Raw genomic sequence first — 21390 nt, 5'->3', positions numbered from 1 at the left:
AATTGACTGTGGGAAAACTGCTTTTAACAAAAAAACAACTGATTGCACACATCCACCACTTGAAGTCATTATCTAGTAGACGTGATTTTTGCTGGACTCTGCGAGTTTTACTCCATTCTTCTTGTCAAAAGTCTTCAATCTTCCGTCAGGATACTCGGGGTCAGCTGGGGATCGTGTGTCAAGTCCTGACAAAATTCTCTATCAGAGTCTGGGCTTTGACTAGGCCACGCTGTGTCGCTCTAGTTTCTTAGATCTCTTGCAGATGAAAACAAATTGTTCTCTGGCATTTCTCTCTATTTTGCTGCATTCGTTTTACCTTCTGCCTTTACTAGCCTTCCTGCCCAGAAGCATGATGCTGCCGCCATCATGCACATGATGTGCAGTGTTGCGATGTGCCAAACATGGCGTCCTGTTTGATGGCTGAAAAGCTCCACTTTTACTCATCACTCTAAATTACTCTCTTCCACTGGACCATGGAGTCGCTCTTGTACCATTTGGCAAACTCTATTTAAGCCTAGATATGAATTTTCTTCAACAGTGGCTTTCTCATTGTCACTTGCCTGTGCTTTTTAAGTGATGAAAACAGGCAGTCTCTACCATTTCAGCGGCTGAAGCTTTTTTATATCCATCCCCTGACTTATACTTTAAGCAACATTTACTCTGATTTGCTTGGAGTGTTCCTCTTCCTGTTGTCATGACAGGCAGGAATACTGGACCTTCCATCTACGGGCTACTTTATGCTACTTTAGAGTCCCCGCATTCAGGTGACCTCCATTCTTCTCGTGAGATTGCTGGCACTAATTGACTGGATCTCTGTTAAATTAGGTCAGCCGATATAATGGGGGGTGAATATTTATGTTAAGTGTTTGTCGTTTTGTAGAAGACAGATCGATTTTCCTTCTTTGTGAAGCCAACTTTTGTTGATCATGATTGATTTGTAAAAGCAATAAAGAGGGCAACACATCCAAGGAGGTGAATACTTTTTTCTTTTTTTTTTATATGCGCTGTAGCTTCCCTTCTCTTCTGCTGGAGGAAGGCCGACGGCGCACTCGGCAGTGATAATTACAATGTAATCCGATATGGCATCACAGGGAGGGAGGAGTCCGAATCAACAGCGTGCAGCTGCAACATCTCTCGTGTCGACAGTCGAGTCGTGGAGGAAAACAGCGGAAGAGGACAGGAAAGACGGAAATGAGCGGGAGGCGTTCGGGGTCGCCACGGGAAAAAAAAGACATTTATTTTCATAAGTTCCGTCTGCCGGAGACGTGCAGCAGTAGAAACGGCATGAACCGAGCCTACGGTCAGAGTCCGAGTCCGGTAGTGCAGAGCGGAGCAGTTCCGGTTAAAACACATACACACACTTTCACGGGTTTCATCCTGCAGCATCTTTTAAAACCTAACGCACACACACGTGAATAAAACTTGAGGTAAAGTTTCTCTCTCTCTCTCTCTCAAAACAGAAAATTGTGAGGAAGCAAAAATCTCAGGCAGAAAAAAAAAAAAAAAGTCAACTGCTCAGTTGTTTGTTAGAGGGAGCGGAGGGAGAGTGGATCTCATTCTCCTCCGAGGCGAAAGCCTTGTCCCCAGTTGTGACGGCCTCCTCCTCCCCCGCCTGCCGCTGGCGGCTCCTGGGGAACCGGCCTCCTGGTCGGAGGAACTCCAAACCCCGACACTCCTCCTCTGGTGTTAGGGAAGAACCGATACCTGGAGGAGGAAAACAAAGAGGCGATTTCTTGAACATCGAAGGCTACAAACAACCGCAACCAGCTGGAGGTCAGAATAGATTCCCGACTTTATTTGGTTCGTTGTTGCTTTAAGACGAAGACGAACAGCTTTCATTCGTTTTTATTCAGAGAAGCACCAGAAAATTAATGATACATCATCAAAAGGCGAAACGTTAATGAGTGATTCAAGAATCTGACACATTATAAATTACAGTTTTAGCTAAAGATGTTTATTTTTGAGAGGATGTATATATGACTCATGTTACGATACACTGCAAAAACACAACATTTTACCAGGTCTAATTCAAGTACAAATGTCTTACTTCTCTTGAAATAAGACAAAACTAACTTAGAAGTAACTTTTCAGCAGGAAATAGAAGGAATATTGATGGAAAAAGTACAAGATAAAAGTGACGAAAATCTGCCATATTATTCCACTTGTCCTACCTGCAGACTTCACTTATAACTAGTACTTTACCCATCAGTATTAAGGAATTCTTGACTTAAAACAAACTCCTACATATTGCTGAAAAGTTTTTTATAAGTTAGTTTTGTCTTATTTTAACTGCACTAAGATAATTTCCCTAGAAACTAGACTTGGTAAGATTTTGTGTTTTTGCAGCGTAGGATGCACATTTTCAGGTAGCTGCTACAAAAACGCTATAATCCTTTAAAGTTGAGTTCACTCGTCCAGACACAGCTGACCCACAACCTGGAGCATTTTACTGTATTAGCAGACTTTCAACCGTGACATTTTTACCACCCAATTTTATTTAATGCAGAAATTAGACGGGGAATTGACCTTTTTAACAAAAACTAGAAATGAACCGCAAAGTTACGGATCAGTGCGTTTCTGCTCTCATCTTTTGTTTGAACACTCACAAGAACTCCGGCGTGGAGAGGAAGGAGCGTCCGCCCAGGTCCATGGGGTATTTGAACATGAGGAAAAAGTAGAGGTGGCCGACCAGATTGCCTGTCAGCTCATTCACAAATCTGCACAGAAGCAAAGAGAGGAAGACTAAAGAGACCTCACACCACCGATCCGCTGCGACACGTCCGGCTCGTCCCTTTGGGATCCAACAAAACGGGTAAGTTTGTACTTACGATCCTCCGATGACAAAGTTGAAGACCAGGATGACCCAAGGTAGATAATGTGCCTACAAACAGAGCGGCAGACATCTTTAACTGGGCGTTTACATGCAAGCAGCAGCAAAACCACCAGGAGTCCCTCCAACAATCGGCTTCGTGTCTGAGCCGAACGAGGTTTCGAGGCGCGTACCTTGAAGCGAGTTCCAAACCAGAAAGACACGATCATCTCGCTGTTGAACTGAGCCCAGACGTACAGCACCGACATGATCAGTGGGATCATCAGCAGCTGAAAATGTCAACAAAAGGCGACGTCAACAAAAGGCGATGCCAAGTCAGGCGCTCGCAAAGTAAACTTTCACGACTAAAGCTTGGAGTTTGTTCCCTGATCTAGAAAACGCTGCAGCGTTTCCTGACTGGGACCAGAACAAAGGAGTCCGAGTGACCAGTGAGCACATCCGACTGCAAGACGTCTTCATGCTCCAGTCAACCATTTTACACGTTGTCAGGTTACAACCTTGAGATTAGAGGAGTTACGTGACAAACCGACACAAAATGGAATAGAACTGCAAAGCAGACGGTAAACGATGGAGTACGAATCTGAAAAGTGTGGCGTGCTTTTGTGTTCTTCCCCCAGCTTTGATACCTTGAAATAAACTAGACACAAAAATACGTCAAGTTTGCCACAAACCTTGTAGGGGACACAGCAAATGTGGGACAAAGGCGGTACGTACAAAACGCTATGTGTCCAGAAGACCAAAACCGGATTAGAGTTGACATAATTAATCTGATTAATTGATTATTGAAATAACTGTCAACTAATTTAGGAAGTGATTAATCGTTAACTAAAATGTGCAGATTTTTTAAAAATAGGCTATTTGCTGAGAGAACAACACACTCAGAGCAGTAATTAAGTCAAAACTGTATAAAAATGTATACGTTTTGTATTTAAGATTAAAAAAAAAAGCCGTCTGTAAATGTATTCAACCCTGAAACATTGTGGCATTGTTCAAATTCTGAAGAAAAAAAAATCCTATTCGACCCGACAGATTAGCACTATGCCGTGTTGATGTTAAGTCGAGCAGAAATGCCTCAGCTTTAGAGCTTGTTGATGTCGAATGTACAGTGAAGGAACTCGATCGGTGAATCTTAGGCAATAAAATGGTGATTTTCTTATTTAAAAAAAGGAATCAAATTATTTGTTTATTTGGATCCTTTAACGCATTTCAAAGATTGCATGAAAAGCCTTCAGAGGTTAAATGGAAAACATGCAGAATGAGCACATTCTTTTATCTGATTAATCCTCAAAATAATCAATTACTAAAATAACTGTTGGTTGCAGGACAATAAACATACAAAATGTATCCATGTCTGATATGCGGCTGTAAAAAGAGCCAAATTGGGTTCTTCTAAGCATTCAATCAAAGGAGATCAAATAAACATGCATGCCACACTTTTCAGATTTTTGTCACATAAAATCCAATTACAAACAAACCCACTGAAGATTGTGACTGTATTGTTACAAAAACATTTCTAAAAATTCATTGAAGTGTGAATACTTTTGCAAGGTACTGTGCAGCTTATCGTAGCAGTATCCTGGGTTTTCAGTGTTACCTGGAAACAAGCACTGCACGCTTCAACAACTCGGCACAGTCAAACCTGTACTGTGGCGTAAACACAGCGAGAATTCTTACCCGCATGTCCATCAGCAGCCCGGTTATCTAGAGACGCCAAGTCAAGGACAACAAGCTGTAGGCGGTTTCGTTTTCAGCCTCAGGATTAGGGAGAGGGTACTCATGGAGGGGGGGAAAAAAATAAAAAATCCCCCACTTAAATCCCCATTTCAGCTCTAAAAGCACCTGGCACTCACGCTGGAGCAAAGGAGCCGACCTTGACGGATCACGCCTTCCTGCTGTTTTTACCTGAGGTTGTCAAAACTGGAAAATTCATACTCCCGATTTTTGTGTGACTCAGTCTGAGGTGTCAATTAATTAGCACTGAACTCCTGACAAAACAAACCGAGCCGGACTGCAGAGCCGCTTGGTGCGGCATGTGACCTAGATTAAGTTTCTCTGCTCTGCAGAGGGTAGACTGACACTGGGCCACTGGCGCAGAGCCACCCTGACATGGGCATGCTTCTGCTGCAGAGAGAGGGAGAGAGAGACAGAGAGATGGGGTAGAGAGGAGGAACAAAAGCATCAGTGGATCTGTGGAAAACAGGCCGACAAAGGGCTGCAACTTTCAGCGTTTCAGTCCTTTAATTTGGCGACGGTGGTGAAAGGATACGACAATGCAGATCCAGTTGAAAAGGAGCATGAAAACATAGTCTGCAGGCCGGCCATCAAACGCTCCTAACGATTGGGAAGAAAGAAGACATTAAAAAAAAAAAAAAAAAAGGGTGACAGAAAGTGTAAGCGGCCCGACAGCCTCACCTGTTTCTAGCCGAGTGGAGTAATGGTAGAGGAAATAAAGGTTGACCAGGTAGAGGAAGCCAGTATTTGGGGTGATGGGGAAATAAAGGGTGGCTGTCACCGGCCTCCAGAGCTGAAAAAAACAAACAAAAGGGATGCGGACTCGAGGCGGATCACAAATCATACATTTTCAGCCATCTCTATCCGTGTTAATAGATCTTTCGCGGCAACGATCGGAACAACACGGCGTTTAAAATGTGCCAAAGGGACAGAGCTCTGTGAACAGTCCAGGAACAATTGTCGCTAATCGGTTTAGCTATTAACCTGTAAAAATTATTTCTCTTTGTCGCACCAACAATTCCATTAATCTGGGATGAGACGGCAGCAGCCCTTTGGTCATTTTAGGATTTACTGATTTCCAACTTGATCTCAAAGGATGGAAACCAAATTATGAGATAGAAATATGTATATATTTTTTTTGGTCAGCACAAAATTTTGTTTGGTACTAATACAACTGATAGAAATCATATGACTTACATGGAATCAAATTGTATCTTAATGGGCAAGATTTAATGCATTTTCCCCCAAGCTAGTTTCAAACTATTCTTTAGCTGAGCCATGGCTGACAGTATTGGAGTGGGTTGTAACACCTGTTATACACATGTTACAACCATCTCCTTACATAAAACTATGTATTATTATTATTTTATTGACAGTTGAATACAAACAGGTGTGTAAGCTGATGTAAAAAATAATCTGGTGAGATCTTAAACAGATATATGTTAGTCTCATTTTTGTGTTGCGTGTATGGGTCTTTTTTGGCAACTCCAATCCATAATACACACCAAACTGCACCTCCTGTGTCTGTCAAGATTGAGATTCAAATAAAAAAAAAAAAATACACACATCCACACAAACATAGGCACACTGGCTACATTTTTGATGTGGTGATATGTGTTTTTATCTGTGTTTATTTTGAGTTTTCTGTGTCCCTGAGTCCCTGAGCCGTCCTGTCTCCCCTTGATCATTCCCAGGTGTGTCTCGTTTCTGTGATTACACTCTGTGTATTTAATGCCACCTGTGTGTCTCAGCGTCTCTGTGGGGTCCTTGTCAATGTGTTCTTGTCCATGCATGTAGCCTGTTGCTACCAGTGCTGAGCCCTAGCCTTCCGCTCAACTGTGCTGCCAGGTTTATTGGACTTTTGGAATTTATTTGAGCCTATTTTCATCATTAAACTTCCATCATTCATCTCATCTGGGTCTGCTGCGTTTCCCTCACCGCTTCCACCACCACAGCTCATGACATTTGATGGATAAATGAATGTGGATTGTATTATTCTTCAAGTATTCGTGCCCTTGTGAAATGTTTTATTATACTCATTCACACACACACACACTCGTGAGGTAAACAGAGTGTCTGAGTTATGATTATAGTTTATTCTTTACTTGCAAAATACTTCATTTTGAAGCATATATTATGATATAGTCTCTTGTAGTATATAATATGTAAATTACATGTCAGTTTACTGTTAAACTCTATCATTTAAAAGAACATGTCAATACAATTATTATTACTAGATATTTTTTTCTATAAATAATTATGAAGAACGATATTAATTGGGTTTTTTAATGCTGCATTTAAAAATCATTTCCTGTCTGAATTACACTGCCCTCGGGCACAAATTCAAGCGGAACGTCTTTCGTGATTACTGTCGTACAGTCGCCGCCTTGTGGACTACACCAGAACAACACCCTAAAAATAAACATATTTACAAGCCTTCTAAAACAAAAAATTTTATCACATTCGTGGAAAAATTAAAACATTAAATTCATCACTGATAACACTTTAGAACGACACGGTTCACTGAGTATTTTCGTGCGCGCACATTAGGGGACACTTTCAAAGCTTCCGGAAGTTCCAACCTACGTCTAGACCTCTGATTGGCTGCAGCAGAAGGCCTATTAGGTTTAGCCAGCTGCTAACAATCCGAACACATAAATAGAACCTCAACAACAACCAACGCTTTGGCTCAAAGAGACGCTCGTAATATACTCACCTGAAATCTGCTAAAGACCAGCTCTGGGACCAGCATAAGGTTCCTAAAATCAATCAATCCTAGTTTACCGATAAAGGGAACAGCAATCGAAGCAGCAAACCAATACCGGGTGATCAAAGGGATGCTTCGGAACCAGTCCCCGATGTCTGACATCTTTCCATAGGACTCCTGCCAACTAATAAAGCCGAAACAAAGTCTGTTCTTTAAAAATAACTCAAACTCGCTTTAAAGTGCAAGCCTTCTTGGGTTTGTTTGACAGCTGCTCCACGGCTAAGTTAACATGACGTGGCTAATCACTATGAGCTAGTTTTGCATTTGTTGACGTCACAAAGCTCCGAGCGGTAACTTCCGGTTCAGATTTTCATCGTAAAAGGCAACAACTATACCTGTAATATCCGCCTACAAAATTATAACAAATTATATTCAGTCTACGCGAAAATAATGAATTGTGAAATTTTCAAACCTTTGTTGTCAGAAGGATAATTTAGTAATATGTGGAAGCATGGAAGTACAAGCTGATTTTACAGAAACTACGGATATATATTGTTGTTTGTATATTATTCTTGAGACATTGTCAGAAGATACATTGCTATATTTTAATTTTTTTAAAGTGACATAATTACAGGCTTCTAAAGGGTTCTAAATTTGTGCTTTACTTCAGTTAGTTGTATACATGATCATACATAATATAATATAATATAATATAATAAATACTTTCTATAAAAATCAATACTTTGGATCTGTACAATAGACATAATACCACTCTTAATTTGAATGTAAAGAGGCTAGTATGCATTTTGAATATATAATGCCAGATTTTTGTTTATGTTCTATTTCCTGTCAAATTTGCACAGCGCCCCCTTGACCATTCAGAGGAAGCCAGCAAAAGAAAGAGGCGTGTATTTGCCAGTTGACTCAGCAACTGAGAAGTATTTTAAACTGAAAGAAGATGATAAATATGGGCAAGATCTAGATCGCAAAGAAAATATCCGTAGAAATGTGTTATAACACGAGACTTGCTTTCAATTATGTATAATGCAACCTTAGTTAAGTTTCGTTTGTTCTTTTATTTTTTTTTAATCTGTGTTATTTATCCAGTGTCAAATTACATCAGTGTGAAATTTTTTTTTAACATTACTCAATTTCAAGAGGTACTCGTCCAATACAATATTCGTGAATGCAATAATTTGTGTAACTTATTGTCACTTTTCAACTTGCCCTAACCGGACCGATGTGGCCCTAAATGAAAAGGAATTTAACATCCTCGCCTTAACATGTAAAAAAAAAAAAAAAAAAAAAAACTGCATTGTGATATTACTGACAAGAACGCTTCCTGGTCCTGATTTTGGCCAGCACTTTTAATTTCACATCACCTCAGAACGAGAGCTTCAAAACGAACTCAAATCCTTCACACATTTATAAAATCCCACTCTTGTTTAGACCCCCTTAACACGTCTTCAAATACGCTACAACGCATGTGATAACACAGGAAACAGCTTGAAAGAAGTATTTTTTGCAACATATACAATTATAATTAATACAATTTAAACTCAACATTTTATGTCAGTAAAGTTCAACTAATTAAAGTGTCCAGATATTTATTAAACCTCAATAATAATACAGATGTTTTTGAAACCATTTCGTTCCAGGTTTCATTCTAGAAAGTGATGGTAATAAGTCAATGCCAATCGCCACAAAGAACCACACATTGAACGTCAACTCCCAGGATTCAGCGCCAGTGACGTCATCTTTAAGCGACGAGTAACCGTCTTCAAAACAAACATGTAAGCTGTCTAACCAGCAGCTGTTTAGCTGTACTTCTGCTCATTTGTTAGAGCTCAGTCGAGTTTTTGTTAGATTTAGATTTTTATGCTGATATTTAGAAAGTTTTTTTTTCGTCGATATTTTTACAGAATAAAGTTCGACAGTAGATTTTGGTTTTAAATTTCGCGCTGTTTACTCCGCCTCTGTTCAGCTCGCCTCTGCGTTATGGAGGTTTGGTTCCCTCTGTCAGGTCGGGAACATAAAGAAGCGAGAGTGGATTTTATTCCAGTGATTGTTTAATCGGCAGAGACATTTTTTTTTTAATGGAGGTGACGGACATTGGAAACAAAGAGGAAGGGAAAGTATGGCATCGTAAACCAACACCCGGCAAAAGGTAGGTTTTAATATACCCAGGATGCCTCTTTAAAACACCTGTTTCATTAGCAGTGATCAAGTGCTACTGAGCTTACAGGGAGTTATTAAAGCAGACATGATAACGGTTTAACGTGGCAAAGTTTTGATTTCCATTAATATGTCATTTTTCCATTCGTTGCATCCTGTCTGTCCGTGGGTTTCCCCCTCCTCAGCGTGTTGGCGACGGTGGTCCGCACTGCTCAGCAGTCCAAGACGGTGCGTTTCCTCCACGTGTCCTTCGACACCACCGGGGACTCTTTTCTGGCCGGAGATCACCATGGCAACATTTACTTCTTTGACATCAGTAGAAACAGGTGACTATCTGCGGGTCCCGCTGGGTGTGAGGGGATGCTGCGGAGTAAAACGCAAACAAATGAGCATCTAAAGCGTCTCACAAAATCAGTCCTTCCAGTTGAACCGCTTTGCATTTTGTCACATCACAACCGCAGCATTAGGAGTCATTAGTTGGGATTTATGTGTGCAAGGAATGCGCTAGATTTGTCAGTGCCATTTGCAGGTGGCCACATGCAGCAAGAAGGTGTTTTGGTCAGAGGAGATCAAATTGAAATCTTTTGGTCTACATGCAAATGAACATTACCCTGAATGCATCGTTCCCACTGAAAGACAGTGCTGGACGTCTTTCAGCACAACTGGAACTGGAGGGATGGTTTGTGCTGGAGGGAGCTATGAAAGTTTTTTTTAAATGTATGCATAGAACAATAATGCTAAGTTCTTAGAGCCTAGATACTTGATGTCTAAACATCCCCTTCCTTGTTTCTGGGCAGGTTCCGCTTGGTGCAGAGGACAGGACAAGCTTGTACTGCTCTGGCATTCAACCTCCGCAGGACAACAGAGTTTCTTGTTGCTCTGGTTGACCACACCATCAAATGCTTTGACAAAGGTGAGACAGACTCTTCCGACTCTTACCTTTCAGCTGCAAAACTATCCGGAAGCAAGGACAGACGGACCGAAACATGTTGTAAGCATCTCCTCACCACGGCGATGTTTTTTTCTCTGTCGTGCCACGCCGTGTGTTCACTTACACAGACACGAAGCAGCTGGTCAGCTGGATGAGAGGTCACGAGGGAGCCGTCACTTCCATATCCGTCCACAGCTCAGGCCGATACGCCATCACGACATCATCAGACACAGCTCAGCTCTGGGACCTGGACACCTTCCAGAGGAAGAGGAAGCTGAACATCAGACAGTCTGTCGGCATACAGAAGGTAAACAAACAGTTGCGGCGCCACATAGACCCAAGTTCACTCATACCTCTGGCAGATTTAGATTTAAATCTAAAGTCTTTTTTTTTCTTTCAAGAAAAAAAAAAAAAATCATGATCAACAATTTTGGTGGTTTACTCCAAAACAAGGTTTCAGTAATGGTCTTAAACTTGTCCTTACGTGTTTTGAAACTCCATTAAAAGTCCATTAAAAGTGTCATTATTTACAGAATCACGCTTCACGACAACAGTCATAAACGTTCCTGAAGACTCCTTCATGTTTATGACTGTGTCATGTTAGTCTTATGGAAACCCCTTCAAATAAAGTCTTACCAAAGAAGCTTATTTGTGTGGCTCCATTCATACACTTTGTAATACAAAGTGCTTCGCAGGAGGAAACAACATCTGTTACAAAATCACATAAAAGCATAAAGACATGAGACATAATTGGGTATTTTTTGGAAATACTAAGTTGAGACTGAAAATAAATGATAAAGCAATTCATTTGTAGCGCTGATTTAAAGGAGTCAGCAGTTTAAGACAGTGATCTGTTGTCTCTGACTAACTAAGTTGTAATTTTTTGCCTTACGGTGCAACTCAGAGTCACTCTGTGAGGTTGACAGCTCTGCAGCGACGCTCTGTTTCCTGCGTTTCAGGTTTTCTTCCTCCCCCTCAGCAACACCATCCTCAGCTGTTTCAGCGACGACTCCATCTTTGCGTGGGAGAGCGACACCCTGTTCTGCAGGTACCAGCTCCCCGTTCCCGACTCCGGACCCAGGATCTTTTACAAGGCCTTTGCCGTCACACGGTGGGTCTCCAGCCCGTTCCACGAGCTCCTCTCCAGTGTTGCTTGTGGCTGTCAGTAAAACTCTGCAGGGGTCAGAAGGGTTTAATTTGGGTGTTGTGTCGACAGGGACGGTAAAAGCCTTGCTGCCGGGGGCCGCTCCAACCTGCTGCACCTGTGGTGCCTGGAGAGCCAGCAGCTGGTCAGGGTGATCCAGATGCCGTCTCAGGTCCGAACTGTCAGGCAGCTGGAATTCCTGCCTGAAAGCTTTGATGGAGGAGCCAGCCAGGTAGACCAGCAGCAGGACTTTAAAAAAAAAAAAGATCTTCCTTTTTTTTTTTTCTTTTGACTTTGCTGAGTTTGACATGAAAATCATCCTCCATCACAACCGATGTTCTTCACTTTGCCTCCACATTTAGAAACCAGGTTAGATTCTGGGTGTGCTTGTCACATCGTGTCCTGATTAAAACTGAAGAGATAAAAAAAAAAAAAAAAAAAAAACATCCCAGAAAATGAACAACTTAAGCATTTGACATAAATATCCACTAATGTTGTAGATTTTAGATTTATTTTGAAGCTGTTCAGCAGTGAATAAATGTGAATTCAAGCTGACTGATATATTTCAATATGTGTTTTATTGAAATGCATTTATTAAAAAGATGTTCAAATTGTTCAGAGTCATACACATCAGTCCATCCTACCTCAGAATATCTAAAGACAAAAATGAAAAGCGGGATAGAAACTCACAACATAATGAAATTATTCCATGGCAAACTTCCACATTTTTGACCAGTTACTCATTACAAACACACACACATATAGAAAAGCACAAATTAAATTTTATTGTTCATATTGCTTCACCTCCTGTGGGATGTCTTTTGTTTTCCTTTTCCCGTTGACCTCTCTGAGGTAAAACAGCTTTGTTTCTTTTCCCGTTTCTATTTTTCTAGGCAGGAAAACAAAATGTTCACTTCAAGAAATATTTTAATTGGTGACAAAAAGAAAGTTTAGCCATATTTTCTGGCTGGTGCCAGACGCTGATGAGCTGGATGTCCAGATACGATCGTGTGCTGAAGGCGAGCAGATTGACAAAAAGCAGAAATGTACTAGAATGGAGGGAATAATCCAAATAGAGAAGAACTAAATCATTCTGGCTTGATGTTTGGAACGGCCGTCTGATGTTTTCAGAATCAATTGGAGAGAACAGCTTCCTTCTTTTGTACTTCTATTAACTGTCTGCTGTTTGTTTTCTGCAGTTCTGCAGTTTTCATGTTTTTTGGGGGGGGGGTTTTGCCTCTACAGACTTTAGGGGTGTTGAGCCAGGACGGTGTGATGCGGTTCATCAACATTCACACATGCAAGCTTCTCTTCCACATGGGCTCCGTGGACGAAGCCATCACCGCCGTCGCCGTCGGCCCCAACGGCCGACACATCGCAGCCATCATGGACAACGGACGCATCAACATCTACAGCGTCCAGAGCCTGACGCAGGAATTGAGCAAGGTGACGGTAAAACACGTCGCCACAGAACACGTGTTCTCACTGGGTCACTGAAGGCTGTTTTGTTTTGCATCTGTGCGTCCTCGCCACAGCCTCTTCCGTCTCGGGTAGCCGTAGTCTCTGGCGGCGGAGCTGGTCACGACTTTTCCAACATAAAGATGAAGGTTAGGTCAGAGGTGGTCCGACCAGCCAGGCGATCAGCCAGAGGAACACAGGTGAAGATACTGAGACCCCCTGCAGGGTCTTCAGCTGAGGACAAAGAGGTAGGAGAAACACAGAAGGAATCATTTTTATTAATGCCTGTTGCACGTTTGGTTTATTATTTTTATTATAATACAGCAAATTCTACCATTGTTTTTACCAGAAGCGCACCGATCCGATGTTAATCTCTGTATCGGTCTCGATATTTAAAAAAAAATTCTAGATGGGGTATCAGTGTCTGATCCACCAGGGCAGATCTAGTCAGTCTAATTCTATGCCTTGTGCTCTGAGCGACATCTTGCTTTATTATTTATTTTACATTATATTTAGAATTTCTAATTACACTTTCTGAACAATTTCAAAGGTTTGGTGCAGTTTATTTTTACATGTTTGACCAAAATAGTCAACCTGTTGTTTTTGTCAGTTTCAGTTTCTTCTTTATTTATTTACTGTGGCTGTTCTACTCCTAAACACTCTGACTGAACAAATTAAAGTTGTGCTGTTTTTACATATTTGACCAAGCTTGTGAAGTGTGAATTTAAATGTGCTGGACTGACGCGGAGCTATCAAATAAAATTGTAACTCGGTACAGGTATGTCTGTGTTTAAAAGAAGAAATGTTTTCCGTCAATTTATCACAATTGTTATCGGTACCAGCCGATACCAAATCCTCAGACATTGGTGCGTCCAATTAGGATCGGTGCGTCCCTAATTTTTAATCTCATTTAATCATTATTTTATGTGGTAGACCAACAAAAGTTTCAATTGTTGGGGGAAAAAAATCCAGAAGAAATCTGGTTCCCTTTGAGATTAATGAAATATTTAGGCATCTAATTGTATTATTCTTTATTTTCACAGTTATAAAATAGTTTCCGATGGTCTAACTCATGATAAACATACCACAGTTTGATTTTAACATGACTAAATGTTTATCATCCAATATATTTCCTCAATCAAGCAAGAAGATTCACTGATCATTTGGTTTTCTCTTTCATTTTGTGATTTAGAACGAACTACCTGCTGGCCTGAACAAGAAGAGACTTGTAGCTCTGCTGAAAGCTTTTGGGGAATTTCCAGCTAAATACAGGTGCAAACCTCTTTCTGTTAAAGATGTTGCCGTATTTGACGGCATCTTGATACTTTACAATCATTTTCTGCGTGGTTTCTGCAGGATGTTTGTGTGGAAGTCTCTGCTGTGTCTCCCAGAGAACCACGCAGCGTACAGCAGCCTGACCGACAAAGGCCTGCATTCAGCCTTCCTCACTCTGCATGACAAGTACCCAATCAAGAGCCACAAACTGCAGAGAGGATTGCAAAGGTCTGCTTCTCCTGCAAATGTTACTCAAATTTGCAAATGTTACTCAAATTTGCAGGAGTGATTTTTGTGTATATCTTTTTTTTTTTTGTCTCGTCTGCAGGCTTCTATCTGCCTTAGCTCACTGGGCAGCCATTTTTGCAGAGGTGGAATATATTCCTCTGCTATCGTTTCCTTTTGTCAAGCTTTTCCAGAACAACCCCATGCTCTGCTTTGAGGTGGTGGCCACCGTTATCGGTACGTCTTTACTGCGGCGGTGTTTAAAAGATTCGATTAATGCAGGTTTCCTCTGTCATTTCTGCTGACTCACTGTGTGCTGGTTTAGTGAACTGGTGCCAGCACTGGTTCGAGTATTTCCCCAACCCTCCTCTGAACATCCTGAGCATGGCGGAGAACATTCTGGCTCATCACGACAAGGAGCTGCTGCAGCACCTGATGGACTGCGGCATCACCTCGCAGGTAACGGCAGCAGCAGCAACAACAGGCCAGCACAGAGAGACTTTTGCTGTTTCAGGTCTGGATGGGATGGAACGGAAAATAGTTTCCACTGTTTCTAGACTTTAATTAATGTCACAATATCCATCCGTCCATCCATCTTTTATGATAATCTATTCATCTGATGGTCCATTAGCCACCATTTGTTAATCTGTTCATCTTCTCAATTCATTCTGTCAAAATGTGCCACAAGCAACTCAGGATTTTCCGTCTGGTCAAGTTGATAATCTTCACATACTGAATGTTAGGAGACTTGTCAGACACTAGACGCTCAGAGAGTTGCACATCACAGTAATGGATCAGGCGGGTTTATTTCTACGTACCCTGACCTCCGTCTCTCTGTCTGGTCCCAGCTGTATGTGTGGCCGCTGTTGGAGACCATGTTCTCCGAGGTTCTGACGCGCGACGAGTGGCTCCGGCTGTTTGACAACGTCTTCTCCAACCATCCGTCCTTCCTGCTGATGGCCTGTGTGGCCTACATCATCTCCTGCCGGGAACCTCTGCTGCTGTGCTCCCAGAAGAAGGACTTTGAGGTACACTTTCTGCCCCTCCATCTTAATCACCACTGCGATCTGTTGTTTGCGCTTCACAAATGTCCCTTCCTCCTCCTCCTCCTCTTTCTCCTCCTCAGTACTTTTTTCACCATCGTAACAACCTGGACGTTGGGGCGATGATAAAGGAGGCTTACAGGATTACTGGCAGCACGCCGGCTGCTATCCACCCCCGAACCCTGCTCTCCGACTTTACGCCCCTCACCGGCGGCCAGTACCCCATCTTCAACCAGTACCCAGAATTCATAGTGGAATACCAAAGCAGGGAGAGGGAGCGAATACGGCTGCAGGAGATGGAGTATCTAAAAGAAAGGCGAGCTAATCTCAATAGCACAAATGTAACCGCATCATCACAGCTGCATGATGATGTAAAGACCTCTGTGAGCAGAGCAAGTTAAACATATTTTTATGTTTTCCAACTGCAACCTTTGAATGACCTTTTTTTTTTTTTCTTTCTTCTGTCCTGGAGATTTTTTTATTCATCCGTTTTACATTCAATATATTTACATTTTTACGACAATTTATCCTGTCTGAGCTAAGGATGCATTAACGAGTTAATCTAAAGTTGATTGATATTGACTGACTAATGGTTAATAAGCGGGAGATTTTTTAAAAGCCGGAGTTTTCTCTTGACCGTCTTTCCATAACAGGAAGGGCTTAAATGTTCAAAGTTAGCCCTCTGACTCATGGAGCCGGTGCAGATGGATACTCATTGTTTCCAAGTTTATATCTTAAATGAAAAATGTAAAAAAAAAAAAAAAATTATACTTTTGTTTTGCTTTTATTTTTATTTCATAGTCATGCCACAAAACATAAAAAAATATTTAATAGAAATTAATTGACCCAAAAAGTTAAATAACTGTAAACACTAAGACAAATGTCACCCTAATACTGCTGTTTTTTTGATTTTTTATTTTAACTCATTTAACTTATTGTTGTGCAGATAAAGGGGGGGAAAAAATTCTTTTATATTTTTGCATTATTGATTGGAGGAGAAAACAATCTTTGGCCCCTGAGGACTTTCAAGTTGGTTATTTTGGCCCTCGATGCAAAACATTTGGACATGGACAAAGAGACCGTTATTGGAACTAATTAACCATTAATTGACAATTAATCATAAGTCGATTAATTGTTTGCATCTCTAGTCTGATCCTAAGTAATTCAGACTTAAAGCGACTTTTGTGTCGTCTTCAGGGAGGAGTTGTCGGCACTGCGAGCTGACTTTGTTAACCGCCAAGCTGAAGAGAAAGCCTACTACATCCAGCAGGTGGATTTATTTACTAGACTTCCTCACGAGCGAAGACTGTATTGTGTCAAAGTGTTCAGATTTGAATACAAATCACTTGAAATAATCAGATTGATAAAAATGAAACCATTTCAATATAGGAGTTGCTTCAGAAAGCCGAGGAGCAGCGCAGAAACATCCTGGCACAAGAGGAGGAGAAGCTCGCACAGCAGAGGACCAGGTATCCAATAACGCTCTCCTGTGTTCATTGTTTCTACCAAAAGAAGAAACGCGACATTAGTTATTAAAGTTTTGACGGTGTTTAGGCTGACGGCTATGAAGAGAGAGCTGAAGGTGAAGGAGCTACACCTGCTGGACGCAACCAGAAGGCGCTTCCTGAAGCACCAACAGGATCTCCGAGCCTCGCAGATAGAGAGGCTGGACCAGGAGATCAACAGGAAGGTAAACTTCTCTGCGTCTGAGCGCACTCGCTCCAGCCGCCGTGCCTGTAATGTCGTCCACGACGTCGAGCTTTTTTGTTTTTATGATGAACCTCGATGCTCAACCCCCACGCTCTGCTGCAGATAGATCAGCGGGAGCAAGAGACGGCCGCAGCGGTTCAGGATCTAGAAGTCAGACAGATGGAGCTGGAGGTGCAGAGGAAACGGCTTGAGCAGGTGACGAGAGCCTCTTGGGTCTGATGGGGAACATATGGGCCGTTTACATCACAAAACACTTAGATTCGTGGTTCTCTATGTGGTTTGGACAAGGGCCTGAAATCCTTAAAAACGCTTGAATTTCAATTCGGTATTTTTGCAATTTGGAAAGTGCTTGATTTCTCTGTGAAATCCTTGAAGGAGTGCTTGAGTTCCAAACTGCGCAATTTTGTAATAAACTGCAATCTAACGTTTGATTAGAGGCCTAAATTTGGAAAATGTTATTTATAGTTGAGACCAGATCTTTTCATACTAAAGAACTAAAGAAAGACAGACATTTTTTTTTCTCAAGGTCTGGAGTTAGATCAGACAGAACTTTTTTTAAATTTTAGATTAACTTAGAATGACCAAAATTATTTCAATTTGCTAAATACCAGAAAATATAGCAAGAATATATATGTTTTTATTTTAGTTTTAAGTATTTATTATTCCTAATGACTCAATTACTTACTGATCTGTGTAACTGAAATACAGGTTGGCTTATATTTTATAAATGTTTTTTGTTGTTAAATTGGTGTGTTGTTGATGGACCAGTCAGGTGTAACAGCGTGAATGTCACAGAGACATTTCAAAACATAAAATGTTGTTATATTTTAGCTTACCTCCTCCCTGCTCCAGTGTGGTGCTGGAAACGTTTGAAAACTTACCTTGAAAATGCTTGAAAAGTGCTTAATGTTTAACTGTGGGAATAGCGAACAAACCCTGAAAAAATTGCTGCTGCTTAGGACCTGATGAAGAAGCAGGAGTGCGTCGGACGAGAGGTTGAAGAGGAGGTGCAGCTGAAAATGAGAGCTGCAGAGAGAGCAGATGAGACTGGCCCAGAGCTGCTGCACGGCGCAGAGAGCAACCTGCAGGTCAGCCACACACCCCGTTGGAAATTTAGCACCTGACGACAGTTTTCCAAGGAAAGCACTAAGCAGTCTTCATAACTTGGGTTTTGGTCCAAGTTTCTGCAATATTTACCTTCTGTTCAATGCGACATAAACTCTCACACAGGCCCTGGAGGAGTCCCTGGCAGAGGCGTACCAGCTGGGCCTAGAGTCGGACTGGCAGAGAGAGGTGCTGGGGCGCCTGCAGCAGGTCGAAGCTGAGCAGGAGAGGAAGAGGGATCTGCTGGCAGAGCTTCGAAGAAAAACTCTGGCAGAGGAAGAGAAACTGGCTCACACTGTGAGAGAAGTGGCAGGAAGAAAAGTGAGAATAAGATTTTATTTATTTTTTTTGTCAGTGTTTACAGTGTGGAAGAGAAACAAATAATACAGGTGAAATTTGATCTCAGACTTCAAAATATGCTTCATCTCTGAGAAGTGTGGGATTTGTTCAGGTTTTTTAAAATTTTTTTACTGTTTTTATTCATGGAGAGTGACTGCTGTGTATTTTGCAGTGGGATGAAGTGATGAATAGCAGAGCAGAGTTACAGGAGCAGCGACTGGCCTGGTCCACAGCAGACACAGGTAACACACCACAGACACGTCACAGTAGAGGTGGACATTAATAAATGGTCAAACAGCCTTTAAATTTACCATAGAAAGTTGCCCGGAAACTGCCTGCATTTTCGGATGTTGACGGGGGAAAAACTCCACCTTCAAGACACCTCGAGTCAGCTGTAGTTGTAATGTCAGGCCACTAGATGGCGATGTGATTTTCAGATTGTCATCGAACGCGCACCATTAGTTTCCGCCTCATTGTAAACAATAACCTGCCTCCGTCTCCCAGGAGCGAAGAGCTCATGTAACACATTTATTCTTTATCAGAAACGTGTTAAACTGAACCAGTTATTAGTACAACGTAGCATAACGCTATCCGCCATTGTTTTTGTTATTATCAGCACGTGCACGAGTGACATAAACCCTACAGCCGTGCGTTCTGCGCATGCGCTCCGTCACCTCCGCGGAGGGAGGCGTCACTCTTTCATTTTGCTCTGACTTGTTTCTGCTCAGACTGCTCCCTACCACAAGGTGGCAGTGTCGTATCAAGTTGTTTGCCAGTCACTACCACAGAAATGCGCTGTATTGCACAAAATCGATTAAAAAACATTTCCATTACAGGATTTTAAATTAGAACATTTCCAAATAATTAATTAAAATAATATTTAGAATGTGTTTAATCAATTATAATCAATTCCAGTCTTTTTTACCATAATAAAAAAACTCACCACTGAATTTTAACATAAATGATGTGCAGAAAACCTGTACTACACAGATCTAATTTGGTCATTTTATATTGTCTCAGAAGGAGAGAGACTTCTTCACAGACCAGCTGCTTCTGTTGCAGCTAAAGGTGTAAATACAGCCACAACGAGGAGCTCTGCCGCCACCCAGAGGCAGGAAGGCGCCAGCATGGTGTGTCTCAACAGCACTTCACCTTCAGGGAGCTCCACCACCAACTGTGAGTCGGTTCAAGCAGTAAAAACTCATTACATTAAATACATTTTAGTTCACTTCTTCAGTGTTTTTGTGTGGTAATGATTATTTAATAGTAATTAAGGGTTCTGTTTGTGTCCTGTTAGTCTCCCTGGACCGCGGCCGGGCCCTCTTGGACAGCAGCGAGAGGGAGCTGCTGAAGGAAATCAGAGAGCTGAGACAGAAGCTGGCAGCGCAAGCCAGAGAGTCCTCCTCACCGTCTGTGCCCACGCCGTCCTCTGTGTCCTAGTGACCACCGGCTGCCTTCTGTCGTCTACCCGTTTAAGGAAACATATTCTGAACCTAAGCTCACTGCAGCAAAACACAAACAGTGACTCAGACCGTGGAGCGTGCTGACTGGCTGCTGCGTGTTTGTGAACCATCCGTCCTTCCATCTCTGACAGGTTGTGGGTTTACTTCACGCAGACGAACTCATGCATGAGAAGATTCTTTAACAACATCATTGAGTGCAGTTAGAAGTTTAATTTATTTCAGTTCTGGGGAGCATTTTGTGAACAAAAGATAAAATGCTTCTCCTGCCTGACGTTGTTCCTGCATCTTTTACGGTCTTTGTTGAAGAACACTTATTAGTTTTTTGCTGACGAAGGACTTTTCAAAGAGCAAGCAGTCCAGATGGATCAAGTTGAGCAGTGTCAGATTGGTGCTGAGTTTGAATTTCTGATTTCCACTACCTACTCACTCTGAACTTCTCCTGTATTTTCTGTACTTGTGACCTCAGCGTGTGTAATATACAGACTGAAACCCTCTGACAAGGAAGGAGCAACAACTTTAAACACAGGAGCATAATTTAGGGGGACAATGAGCAGTCTGACTTCAGATTTCTGCTGCAGTAAACGGTACAGTATGAACTCTTGCAGCCCTTGTAACCCTAATAAGTGGCCGTAACTACTATAGTTTACTTATTTTATATTTTCTTTTGTAAGAGCACCAGTGCTTTAATTTGATCTTTTATTATCTTTATTATATCGAAGGTGTTTTTTTTTTTATATTTGTCTCGTTTAAAGTCACTTTTGATAAAGTCGCCAGTATTGGGTCTGTTTTATGGTAACTTTTGATTCCCATTTTTCTCATCTTGACACATTTTATAATGATTTCCTCACATTTTACCTAAAATACGGCACCTGAGCATTTTTCAAAAGCGGCCGCTGCGTGACCAAAGCATCCTCCTTTTGGCAGGGCAGCAAAAAGCTACAATTATCTACTGAAGTTGTTGCAAAGACTCGTGTTGAACTTTTAAATCTGACAGGTGGCATCAATGCAAAGCAAAACCAAACCAGAAAAACCTCCAAAAAGGTTAAGAAAAAAAAAACTGCATTGAAGACAGAGCCGAGAACAGATGCCCGTCAGCTGGAGATCTGCTTAAATGTATCATCATCAGTGTAAGAAACAGCCTGCCCTGTGCTTTTGTGTCTCTGCTCCTAATCCATGTCTAGGTGTGTCTACCATTGAACCAAAAGCCAATCAGCCGTTCTTTGACAGGAGCCGAAGTGACAGCCATCTTCATTCC

At 41.7% G+C, this 21390-nt stretch overlaps 2 protein-coding genes across 4 annotated transcripts; one reads left to right on the top strand and one right to left on the bottom strand.

The window, feature by feature from the left end:
- Positions 1 to 898: 898 nt before the first annotated feature.
- Positions 899 to 7430, bottom strand: derl1 (derlin 1). The gene is made up of 8 exons (XM_032556804.1): positions 7278 to 7430; positions 5243 to 5354; positions 5097 to 5161; positions 4505 to 4531; positions 3004 to 3099; positions 2829 to 2881; positions 2607 to 2717; positions 899 to 1704 (listed from the first exon to the last, which is right to left on the bottom strand). Exons 1-8 carry the CDS (start codon positions 7428 to 7430, stop codon positions 1554 to 1556), a joined length of 768 nt encoding a protein of 255 aa, XP_032412695.1. The 3' UTR covers positions 899 to 1553.
- A 1595-nt stretch (positions 7431 to 9025) lies between these two features.
- On the top strand, positions 9026 to 21177 carry tbc1d31 (TBC1 domain family, member 31). 3 transcript variants are annotated; one of them, XM_032559012.1, is made up of 23 exons: positions 9026 to 9435; positions 9629 to 9769; positions 10241 to 10356; positions 10503 to 10681; positions 11334 to 11485; positions 11591 to 11750; positions 12764 to 12964; positions 13054 to 13224; positions 14169 to 14248; positions 14333 to 14479; positions 14580 to 14713; positions 14802 to 14935; positions 15325 to 15504; positions 15603 to 15835; positions 16717 to 16789; positions 16909 to 16988; positions 17074 to 17209; positions 17332 to 17424; positions 18189 to 18317; positions 18460 to 18654; positions 18845 to 18914; positions 19735 to 19848; positions 19970 to 21177. In XM_032559012.1, exons 1-23 carry the CDS (start codon positions 9365 to 9367, stop codon positions 20110 to 20112), a joined length of 3132 nt encoding a protein of 1043 aa, XP_032414903.1. In that variant the 5' UTR covers positions 9026 to 9364; the 3' UTR covers positions 20113 to 21177. The 3 variants fall into 3 exon arrangements, with proteins under 3 accessions (XP_032414903.1, XP_032414902.1, XP_032414901.1); XM_032559011.1 differs by having other exon boundaries at positions 19696 to 19848; XM_032559010.1 differs by having other exon boundaries at positions 19693 to 19848.
- Positions 21178 to 21390: the final 213 nt, after the last annotated feature.

Source organism: Xiphophorus hellerii, chromosome 3 (assembly GCF_003331165.1).
Source record: "Xiphophorus hellerii strain 12219 chromosome 3, Xiphophorus_hellerii-4.1, whole genome shotgun sequence".
NCBI classification, from domain to species: domain Eukaryota; kingdom Metazoa; phylum Chordata; class Actinopteri; order Cyprinodontiformes; family Poeciliidae; genus Xiphophorus; species Xiphophorus hellerii.
The sequence above is the reverse complement of the archived record's forward strand: the minus strand, read 5'-3'. Positions and strand labels throughout refer to the sequence as shown.